Below are 12,354 nucleotides of genomic sequence, written 5' to 3'. Positions count from 1 at the left end.
CAGAGGTGTTGAAACCCTTGGAGATATTCATGTTTAAAGTCAGAACAATAGTGATACTGTGATGGGAAAGGTCCTTCCAACTGTCTGAAGGTGGGGCATGTGCTTCTGAAAGCAGCCTCTCTTACATCAGAGCTAAGGGAGGTAAAAAGCTCGTACATAGTTCCTCCCTTTTCCCGTGAAGACAGCAAGTTCCTAGTCAGGGAGTATTGTCTTTGTAGGGAAAGTGGATGGATGCTAATCCAAGCAGCCAGCCCACATGTGAGGATTTCAGAACACATTTAGATATTAGTGAGTAATGGCCAGTTCTCCAAAGGCAAGCTCAATATGGGTCTGTAATGGGAAATTTTCCATCCTGTTTTATGTCTGAAATAAAGTCACAGAGGCTCCATCCAGAGGTCCCAATGATGGAGCCCTATGTGAGGCCTCGTTGCTATTCTCAGGGACCACACACACACACACACACACACACACACTTTGTGTAGAGAGCAGAGTTGCAAATGGACTAGTGACCTAAAAAGGCTTTTTCAGCTCAAAAATGCAGTGGTGTCCATGGGCCATTTGTAGCAAATCCAGTAAAAGCAATTCATGATATTCTCTGATGCTGAGGCAATTCATCAGCAGCTCTAGAGATCATTACAAATGCAGATAAGAGATCATTACAGATGCAGATAAAGATCTGCTTTGTAGGAACTGCTCCTTGAAGGAGCTTTGTCAGCTTCCCTGTATTCTGAGTGCATAAAAAACAGGCAGCCGCCTCGGGTTTTGCCAGTTGTACACGCTGAACACACGGGCGTATTCAGCACATGCCACGCCTTTTCTTTCATAAATACAAATTGCAACACAAACACATAGGACCCTCGGGGTCTCTTTTTGTTCTCTCTCAGTAAAAATAGCCTTCCCGTTCTCTCTACAGAACAGCATCAGGGCGGGATTCTTGTTCTTATCTCCTCTGCCTTTTGTACTCAACCCCTGTGGCTCCTTGGCTCCTATCAGATGTTCAGAACTCAGTTCAGAGGTCACTTCCTCTGAGAAGTCTTCCTGGACTACTAAAGTAGCCTCCCTCCTGCCCATTATCACACTGTTCTTTCACACAACCATTTTGTTGTCTTTTAAGCACTTAGGTCTGAAATGACCTTGTTGGTTGTTTTTTTTATTTTTTTTATTTATTTTTTATTTTTTTTTTATTATGCATCCTCCCTCCTACTCCCACCATGCAGAACCTAAATTTCATGGAAAGTGGGTCTCTGGGTGGCTCATTTCACTGTAATACCCCTGTGCTGGGCATAAGTTCTCCACTAAATATGTTAAGTGAACCAGGACACTTGCCTAATTGCACCAATGTATGCTTTATTCCTATACTTGGGAGAAAGTGGTTGGTTCACTACCTCATTCATTTGTTCTCTAAGCATTTATTGAACATTGGCTAGGTGGCAGGCACTGTAATACAAAGTCCCTGGGGGTGAGGTGGGGAGACAGACAAGTAAATAGACACTGAGATGAGTGCTAATGGCTAAATAGAGAGACATGGCCCACCCCCACTGCTATGACCTCCTCTGGAGGGCCCCTGGTTCAGCAAGGACAGCCAGGGAAGGCTCCTCAAGGAGCTGGCCCTGAAGCCATCACCTCCTTTATCTCAAGTTCTTTTGCAATGAGTCCTCTTCATACCAGGGGAAATGCCATTGCCAGGCTTGCCCTTTCTATTTGCGATCGCCCGATGGCACTCATCCATTTGCTTCAGCTCTCGGGGTTAATTACTGACAGTTAATTCTCTTAGAAATGTGCTAGGACCCATTTCCCCTTACCAGCTGTCCAGCGTGTTGTTGGTCGTTTGTCACAACTTGACCCTCAGTGTCATGTGTGGAAAAGAGAACCACAAGCCTCTTACCCAGCAACTTTTGGTAAGGAAAACAAAATTTGAATACTTGGAAATCCTCAATCATTTATAAACCGCCTTTTGCTTCAGGTGAAGTGAAATTTGAAGACAAGATTTCAGGAATAAGGAAGCAAGGCCTGTGATGGGGGAGGTGTTGGCATTTACCTGGTCAGCAACCTTGTGCAGGGTCCAGGGCATTTCCTCTCTTTGTTTTCCGGCATATTCCAGGCTACTCATCTGTAGTGCTGAGCAGTACAAGTCCATTTGTTCCTCCCAAGTTTCCTGTAAAGAGAAGGGCCCCGCACAAACCAAGCACTCCCTCACCAACCACTATGTAGGCTAACATTTTCAGTGAAGATGACCCAGTCATATCAGTGGTCCCCTCTCTGTGGGAAATGGAAGTGTTGGGTTGCATCTCCTAAACTGTAGGTCCATAGCCAGCTCACAGGGGTGTGTGTGTGTGTGGGGGGGGGGGGGTGTTATGTGTATTTCTTTTGAAACTGATATTGAGTTAATCATCTGTTTTTGACATTGATCCCTTCTTATCCTGTTCTTATCATTGATCCCTTTGGGACAATTGATGGATTGATTGATTTCCTTATTGTCATTATTCTCCATTTCCATTCCTAAAGGCAACAACTGGGTTCACACAGATCTTTGATTTTGCACACGTCCTTATAAAATGATTAGTATTGATTAGTGTATATATACTCTTAAATTGTATAAGTTAAATGAGGTCATTGAACTCATTCCTTTTTATGCTCAGAACACTGTTTGGGGGATCTTTTACACCGCTGGGTGTACATCTATCCTGTTGCTTTAATTGCTACAGAGTATCTGGAAGGGTGTACTGTCCACATGTATTCCTCTCACTGACAGTGAACACTCCAGGTGCTTTCATGTTCTTTTTTGTACCCAGAGTTTTTCTAGACTACATGTTCAGAAATGGGTTTGCTGGGTCATAAATTTGACTAAATGCCCCTACCTGTTTTCTATAAGAGCTACATGCATCAAGAATCCTCCAGAAATGTTCAAGTACTTCCATTTCCTTGTGTCTCTGCCAACACATGAAATCATCTGCCTTCCTCAACTTTTTGTTCATGTCATAGGCCTAGTTGTTGTGGTTTGCAAAGCTCTGACTGTGGATGAGCCTGAGCATCTCTCTGTGCACCAGCCCTTTGGGTTTCCCCTTTTGTGAGCTGGCTGTTTATATCCTTTGACCAGTTTCCTGTTGGTCTTCCTGCCTATTTCCTTACTGATTTGTAGGGATTTCTTGTTTATTCTAGATATTAGCCCTTGTTAGCTTTAAATTTTGCAAATACAGTCTTTCAACTTGCCACATATTATTTTGACTGTGTTCTTTAATGAATGGAAGTATTTAAACTTTGATATCAGATTAATCAGTTTCCCGCTTATGGTTGATGGGAATTTGACTCTTATTTTTAAAAGTTCTTCCCCATGTGTTATACATTTTAGGTTGTTTTAAGAAATTTGTAGTTTGAATTCTGTTAAGAAGCTTTAAGGAGCTTAGCTTTCTTCCCTTAGCTTTCTTGTCCTTTTACGGTAATTAGATGATTCAACAATGAAGGGACAGTGGGTACAGAGTTGTATGTGATTTTGCAGATGTACTCAAGGCATCTTGATTTTTTTTTTTTTTATCTATTTCAAAGTCGTGTTAGTGACCAAGTTCTTCTAATACCATTTTCCCACTATCTTTGATCTGCTTTCTGGGCCCTTTCTGCCTGAGATACTTGCCTCTTCCCCCCTCATTTTTCTTACCACACTCAGGGAATCCAGTGGAATGTATTCTGGCTGCCAGAGCATTGCCTTTGCTTCCCCGGGCTGTGGTCCTTGCACATCTAGGTCCATCCTCTCCTAGAGCCTCTGGGTGCTTAGGGACGTGTATGCATTTCCTTTTTATACTTAAAGACACTCTGGAGGTGCCCTACATTAGAATCCAGCAACAACCTTAATCTGGTGCGCTTGTTCATACTTTGACACACACTCTTTAATTTGAAAGCAATCCATTTATTTTTAAGTGCAGTCCCCTTGGGTGCCTTCATGTTGTGATTTTTCACTGAGTAAGCCACACCTACAGAAATCTCAGAGCAGGCGGTTCCAGCCAGGGAACTCCTAGACTCAGAGAAAATTAGCTGTGAAAGAAACCGTGAGGGATGTTCAGTGGTTTCCTCTTGGAGGTGGTGTGTACTGCCTCCTGTCCTGGGGGCGTTTGGAAATATTGGAGAAAGCATTTCTGGTTGTCACAATGACTGGGTGTGCCACTAGCACTTAGTACCTGAAGGGTAGGCGTACTAAGTGCCCTACTACATCTTGGAAGGTCTCAAACAAGAAAGAATTATTTGACCCTAATAGTGCCCCATGGAAAGATAATGACTGAAATCCCTTTTATTGTATAGATAAAGAAATGAGACTCAGAGAGGTCGGCAAGTGCCCAAGCTCACACAGTTAGATGTGAACTTGAACATAAGCATCTAGACTCTCAGGCTGTGGTCTTTCCATGGATACAAGAACATTTACTTGGGTGAGCTCCTTCCAAGCTCTTCTTTTGTGTGGCAGGAGCCCTTTCATGTGCATACTGTTGTTGTTTTTTACCTTTCTTTGTCTCTTTATTTTTTACTGCTTGCAGCTGAGCTTGGTGATTACGATCCTGATGAGCATCCTGAGAATTACATCAGTGAGTTTGAGATCTTCCCTAAGCAGTCACAGAAGCTGGAAAGAAAAATAGCAGAAATTCATAAAAACGAACTCAGGTAACAGGGGCAGACATTGTAAGAACGGCAGAGGTGTGAAAGCGTTCTCCCCGTGGGGACTGTGGAAACCGTGCGGTGAAGTGGGGGCGTGTGTGAAGTGTGGGCAGACTGTTTTGGGTGTCAGAGCTGTATTTCTGGGCCCTGTCAAGGTCTTCCATCAGTAACAACCGCAACAGTGGGGGTCCCCTGGGGGGCTCTTTATGAATCATCAGCAGTTATTAGAGCTATATATTTTCTTAGGGGTTTTAACCACCCTGAGTTTCTGAATGTGAAATGTAGGGTAAATAAGTAACCCTTTCTGTTCTGAAGTGTGCACCGCCTCTTCCTCTCCCGTGGCTATTGCTGGGGGCTTTGACTCCAAGTAGGGTGGAAGCCCCAGACAGGGTTTCCATTGCTGAGCTGCTTTCAGGGTGACAGATTCAGCACCTTCTCCTCACTTTCTTGTCTGGGATGCTTCAGGACAATTGCTAACGAGAGTACTAATGGCAGGAGTAGCAAAATCACATGCAGTATCCACTGTGTCCTAGACACTCTTTTAATTGCTCATATTGATTCTTTTAATCTTCATAACAGCTTGGGAGATAGGTGCCATGGCTATTCCCATTTTATAGATGAGGAGCTGAGGCACAGAGAAATTAAACATCTTACTCAAAGTTATATAGCTTGCAAATGGCAGAGGCAGGATTGGAATCCAGGTGGCCTGGCTCCAGACAGAGTCTGTGCTGCTAAGCAGTGTGTGACACTCCCACTTTGCATGGTCTACCAGGAATGAAATGGGGCATGCGTAGGAATCGTCGGCAGTTTGGAATTCAGGTAACTCAGGTCTTTTAGCCTGTAACTAGAATTCTGATCTGTGCAAATCACAGAAGAATTCATTATGATAAACACAGTAAGCCTGGGCTGTGCTTTGACAAGTGTTGATGAAGAACTGTGAGAGCTGAGAGACTTCTACCTTCTGGGCCTCTGGCAATTATTAAAAAATTAGTGTCACTGGTTTATGAATTCTGGAACAAATTACTGTCCCCTTGTGAAGGAGTGCTAGAGCTCCCTACTTTATGCAGGCACTCCCCCTTCTGGTGAGTCTGAGAAGAGCACACTCATGGGCATTTAAGTTAGCAGTATGTTTCAACTTGGAAAAATGTGACCTTTGTGCTTAAAGATGATTAGACATCAAAACGTTATACCAGTTGCAGAAAGGAACATGCCATCTCAGTGGATAATTTTAGAGTATTGTCTCCTCATGAAAAGCTTTGTTGAAACCATGACACTCCAACTACCCTTTTTTTACATTTTGGGGATAAGCATGCTCAAGGTTAAAATGAATTTCCAATGTCCACTTGGGTATGTGGATCAGCAGGGTCTGGAGAGCACAAGGTGAGACCCTTTATGCAAAAGAGTCACATCCAATGTGTGGATTGGGCAGAGATTGCAATGGAAAGGTCTGTTGTGATCAGAATTTGCAAAGCCTCCGATGCTCAGAACATCGGATAATAATAAACATTTACTGAGCACTTACTGGACGACAAAACACCATGCTGTGAGTCTTATGTGTATTGTCCCACTCAGTCTTCCCCAGCTCTGGTGGGGAAGGGAGCAGAACCTGGAGTGTCTAAAGGACTCGCCTTGCTGGCAGTAGGGTCAGGACTTGAGCCTCCATCTTATCTGAAACTAAGATACTTGCTCTTGTTCACTGTGCTGACACCCGTAAGGCAATCAGGTTGGTTTTCCCCAGCGATCACCATGGCCTTGGCGTCAGAGGGTGGATACTGGCAGCGGGAGGACCAGGTAGTTGTTTCTGCTGTGCAGACAAGAGATGCTGTGGGCCTGACCAAGAGCAAGAGTAGAAAACTCTGAAAGAAGAGTCTTGAGGAATGTTGCTGCAAGACTCAGTGACCCACTGGACTGAATGAGTGAATCAAGGTCCCTGATGGTTATTTATAACCGAAAAGCTATAGATCAGCCCTGGTGCTGCCACCTGAATTTGTTGATAGCCCCAAAAGTGGTCATCGTGCACCTAAAGAACAGAGGGGTTCACCAGTCAAACATGGTTTAATAGATCCTAGAAGTAAATGCCAAGACTTGATTAAAACTGCTGTTCTGTGTGTGTCACCATGCATCTGTAACATCCGAATGTGCACCCTTGGAAAGAAGTCGAAGTTGTGTGTCAGAAGGATGAAGCAGCTAGAATCATGTGACACTGCCAGGAGAACTGCAGCCAGTATTTCCCTATGTATTTTTGCTAAACCACAAGTAGTCGTGTGTTTCCTTGTGGTATCAGTGCAGCAGAGAGAGATTTTAGGTTTGGCTGGGAAGATAAGGGTAGAACAAGCTGAAGTGTGACTGGGGCTGGGGGGTGCTTTCCAGAATCAGTTGGAACCCTGCCATAGAGACTCAGGTTACTCTGGGGGTTCCGTGAGCCCCTTGTATACAGGGCATAAAAGTGTTGACCTCATATGGGAATTGGATTGCTCTGCAAACCTGACAGTCAGGAAGGAGTAGTAAATGGAAGAGATCATTTCAAGAGGCAGCGTCTAGGTGTTACCATCTTACTCTCCCAGGTCGTCACAGTACCCATGACCCTTCCACACAGCAAACGGCTAGTGTGTGATCATTGGTCCGTTGTTACAGAAACTTCCTGGGAGAATTCCAGTTGGCCTGTGTTGGGGTTTGAGTGACCCTAGAAAATAACCTCCTGCTTTCTGCATAATTTCTGAACCAGGTGGGAAAGAAAACAGGAGATGGTAATAGAGAAACTCAGACATTCGCAGAAATGGTGAAATGATGATTTGCAGTGAGATAAACATTCTTACCTGTGGGGTTTCAGAATCTTCTCCAGCCTTTTTTTACTTGATTAGAATCAGTCTCCTTCTGTGCTCACTGAGGAGGGGACAAAGGCTGTGACTCTTGGGAGAAAATTAATCAGGGAGAAAGGCAAACCCTCATCCCTTCTGGGAAGGCTACCTACTGCTCGGAGGTAGAACTAACACAGCTTGATAGACCAGCACAAGTAAGAGACATTTTAGGGGAAGAAAGTGTGAAAAAGAGACTCCTTGGAATTTTTAGGTGCTTGAAAATAGAAAATCAAGATTTTAGTAACAGTTTCCATGAACTAAGTGCTCAGACTTCTTTTATTTGTGAGTGAAGATTGAAAGTCATGGCCGGGTTGACATTGCTTCCTTAAACGTGCTTCATCTTTGACTGAACTGGAGAGTAGGGTAGGGAAGGGAGAAACCACAGTTTTGCAAATGTAATAACATAGTTTATTGATCATTTCTCTGTTGGTCAAGAAAAGCTAGATTTTGATGAGAAACAATCCCCAAATCTCCATGGTTTAAAATAAGAGAGGCTCCCTGGCTGGTGTAGCTCAGTGGATTGAGCGAGGGCTGGGAACCAAAGTGTCCTAGGTTCGATTCCCAGCCAGGGTACATGCCTGGGTTGCAGGCCATAACCCCCAGCAACCACACATTGATGTTTCTCTCTCTCTCTCTCTCTCTCCCTCCCTTCCCTCTCTAAAAATAAATAAAATAAAATCTTTAAAAAAAACTTCTGAAAAAATAAAATAAGAGAGGCTTATTTTTTACTCTGCGGTGTGTCCACCAGATGTCAGTGGAGGAGGAGGGGGTGAGGAGGGCTCTGCTCATCTCAGTCACTAGGGGCAGCCCCAAGCTTGAATTTGCCCATAGTTGAGTCAGAGGAAAGAGAGAGATCTGGAAGATGTTGCTTCAGCTTGGAAGTGATACAGTCACTGTGGCCATACCTAGTCACATGTTAGGGTCCCAGGGCAAGGAACTGAAATTCAGTGAGGTGTCTAGAAGTTGCAAACTGGAAACAGTAGGTGAATAGCTCTTAATGGCCTTCACAATATCATTAACTCATAAGTTTTAAAAATAGACTTGAATCTTCAGAGCAGTTTTAGATTCATAGCCGAATTCAGGAATTCAGTGGAAGGCACAGAGATTTCCCCTATACCCTCTGTGAGCCACCCCCAATATCAATGTACCACTAGAGAGGTACATTTGTTGGGTTTGATGAACCTGCATGGATGAAACATCGTCATCACCCAGAGTCCATAGTATACCTTAGGGTTCACTCTTGATGTTGTATATTCTGTGGATTTGGACAATAATATCCATGAGCGTAGCATCATACAGAATACTTTCACTCTCCTAAAAATCTGTGTTCTGCCTCTTCATCCCTCCCCGCCGCCAAACCCATGGAAACCACTGATTTTTTTACTTTCTCTATAGTTTTGACTTTTCCAGAATGTCATATAGTTGGGTCCATACAGTACGTGACCTTTTCAGATTGGCTTCTTTCACTTAGTAATATGCATTTAAAGTTCCATCAATGTGTCTTTTCATTAATAGCTCATTTTATCGATGAATAATATTGCATTGCTTGGATGTACCACAGTCTATCCATTCACCAGACTGAAGGACGTCTTGGTTACTTCAAAATTTTGGCAATTATCAATGAAGCTGCTGCAAACACTCACATGCAGGACTTTGTGTGGGCGTATGTTTTTCTCTGCTTTGGGTAAATGCCACAGAGGGCAATTTCTGGATTATATGGTTAGAGCATACTTAGTTTTGTAAGAAACTACCAAACTGTCTTGTAAGGGAGCTGTACCATTTTGCATCCTCAGCCATAGTGAATGAGAGTTCCTGTTGCTCCACGTCTCTGTCAGTGTTTGGCGTTTTCAGTGCTCTGGATTTTGAGCATTTTAATAGGGGTGTAGATAATAGAGTATTATTTCAAAAGATTTTATAGAGGCAGCTTTGGGCCTCTTAATATCCTATGAGCTAGAGGGTGAGGGGATGTATGATTCACATCATTGAATAGATGTCAGTGCTAAAACCTACTGAGGCTGAATAATTCTTCTAGATCAGGGATGGTTAATAATTTTTTTTTGGTGGCGGGGGAGAGAGCGGCACTCTCTGGGCTGTATGATCTCCATTGCAGCTACTCAGGTCAGCTTTTACAGAGCAAAAGAAGACATAGACAATACATAAATAACTGGGCTGTGATTCAATAAAACTTTATTGACAAAACAGATGGTGGGCCAGACTTGGCTCAGGGGTTCTACTTTGTTGACTTCTGTTCTAAACATGTGGCACAGCAGGTCTAGGATCAATTTCTGCTTCATTCTTCTGCCTCTATAGATAATTTCAAGACAAGAACTGTAGTTGTTTTTAAAACTATATGTAAAAAAAGTGTTCATTATGATTTACAGATTTCATTTGAATTTGGTATGCAGAGATGAGGTCCTATCACTAGAACTACTTTAGAAATAGGTCATTCCTCCTTGGAGGACCCTCTCATCACTGTAGTCAGCCACACAATTTCTGGGGACATGATGGTTCTGTTATTTTTGACTCTTCTTAGTTTCTGTTTTCCACAGCTCTAATCATGACCATCTGGGTTAAGAGGGAATACCACTTCCATTAGTCCTGAGGGTGCTGAAGATTAAGAATAAGATTGATTTCAGTATCAGAAACCCTGATACACTTTTCTGAAGGTTTTCCTAGAGTTTCTACTCAGTTAGTCCTTCCATATCCAATTCAGCAAGTTTCTTATTAGAGGTAAAGATATTTGAATTAGCGTCAGTCACAGGTCATCAGCTTTTAAATATTCAGAAAGCTCAGTTGATGGTGAAGTGGCTTCGATAAGGTACAGTAGTCCCCCTCCATCTGTGGTTTTGCTTTCCACAGTTTCAGTTGTCCACAGTTAACCATGGTCCAAAAAATATTAAGTGGAAATTCCAGAAATAATTCATAACTTTTGAATTGCATGTTGTTCTGAATAGAGCGATGAAATCTCATGCTGTCCTGCTCCATCCTCAGGGATGTGAATCATCCCTTTCCCAAGGGTATCACCTTAGATCATCACAAGAAGAAGGGTGAGTGGAGCACAATAAGCTGTTGTGTGTGTGTGTGAGTCTGTGAGTGACAGAGAGGGAGGAGATAAGACCAGATTCCCATAACTTTTATTACAGTAACTGTCATAATTGTTCTGTTTTGTTTACTAGTTATTGTTGTGAATCTCTTACTGTGCCTTATTTATCAATTAAACTTTATGGTAGGTATGTATGTATGTATAAGAAAAAGCATAAGGTTTGGAGCTATCCATGGCTTCAGGCACCCACTGGGGGTTACTGTGTATTCCTTGCCCTTAATGAAAAGAAAAATCATCCAATTATCTACCAGCACAATGATCTAAGGCAGTGAGGTTTGTGCTGCAAGGAATAATGACACTGAGTATGTTTTACACAGTCATTATCTCTTTTTATTTCTCCAAACTCACATTCTCTGTAGATCATACACCGTGTCTTCCTGGCAAGGATTTATGGTTTCTAGAAATAAGTGCCCTGCTATGATAAATACCTTCTACCTATGCTTCTGATGAATAGATCACAAGGGCCTCCTTAAGAAATGTTTTTGTGCAGTTTTGAGAAGAGTGTTTATAGTGTAAAAGGAAGAGGGGAAATGTCATATTATTTTATAGCTCTAATTTTTCTTAAACTGTGCTTTCCTCTGTCATCTCTCCCTCCTCCCTGTGTTCTTTCCCTGCTCAAGTGTTGTGTTCTAAAACCCTAGAACAATGGTCCCCAACCTTTTTGGTCCTGGGGACTGGTTTCTTGGAAGACAATTTTTCCACACACCGGGGTGGGGGGGATGGTTTCTGGATGATTCAGGCACATTACATGCAAGCTCACCTCTTGCTGTGTGGCCCAGTTCCTAACAGGCCAGGACCAGTACTGATCTGCAGCCTGGAAGATGGGGACCCCTGCCCTAAAATCTCTCTCCCTGGTAGGTTATCAAATCCATTTCCATTATCCATTGTTACTTGGTATAACACCCTTATTAGAAATGGGTAGACAGAATGATTTGGCATTAAATACTTTTCCTGTGAAAGCTAAATCCCTGCATTATATGGCCTAGAGTCAGGGACATTTCTAGAGAAGGTTTGGCTGAGGGCAAATGATGTGCTGCCTTAAGCCATCAGCATTTTTTATCCAGATGAAATCTGGATAAAGTGACTTGAAGGGAGAGAGGACACAGAGCGATGTCACTGACATACACAATGGCTCTGTAGAAAGAGAGGGAATAGTAACAGAAACGGGAATCAGCCATTTCTAAATACATCTTCGATCACTCCCGAAATGTGATTCTATATAATACTTAGAGTCAAAGGCTTTTTGAACTTTTGATGAAGCTGTGACCGTGTATTTATCCACTCATCCATCCGTCCATTCATACACCCATCCATGGTTCATCCTTTCACCTATCCGTCTGTCTGTCCATCCATCCATGTACACATCCATGATTCATTCTTACACCCATGCATCTGTCCATCTGCCTACTTGTCCATCCGTGTCCCACCCATGATTGATCCACCCATTCATGCAACTACCCACCCATCCAGTCATGCACCAAATATTTATTGAAGGGCAACTCCATCAGAAGCTGTAGAAGTGTTGGGTAACCTGGCTCAGTGATCATCAGCTGCTTCGCCACCAAGCTGGGGTGCCCTCCACCATCTATACACCACCATAACCTCATGTTTTGAAAGATTTTATCTGAAAAAAAATTTTCATGAAGCAACAATGAACTTGCTTCCTAATTTTTATTAGTCATACACATCTACAACTACCAGCCATAGCCTTTGAATATCAAGAGGTGACTAGCCAAAAAAAGAGAAACTTAATAC

The 12,354-nt window shown here is 42.9% G+C and overlaps 1 protein-coding gene across 3 annotated transcripts in view; it reads left to right on the top strand.

Moving 5' to 3' along the window:
- Nucleotides 1-12,354, top strand: part of FRMD3 (FERM domain containing 3) — a 262,871-nt gene that overhangs the window by 175,868 nt on the left and 74,649 nt on the right. For all 3 annotated transcript variants that reach the window (XM_036021775.1, XM_028523581.2, XM_028523580.2), the window contains exon 6: nucleotides 4,521-4,644. In XM_036021775.1, coding sequence (XP_035877668.1) covers nucleotides 4,521-4,644 — 124 coding nt within the window. The remainder of the gene's footprint in view (nucleotides 1-4,520; nucleotides 4,645-12,354) is intronic.

This window comes from Phyllostomus discolor, chromosome 3, assembly GCF_004126475.2.
Source record: "Phyllostomus discolor isolate MPI-MPIP mPhyDis1 chromosome 3, mPhyDis1.pri.v3, whole genome shotgun sequence".
NCBI lineage: Eukaryota > Metazoa > Chordata > Mammalia > Chiroptera > Phyllostomidae > Phyllostomus > Phyllostomus discolor.
This window is presented reverse-complemented; position numbering and strand designations above follow the sequence as displayed.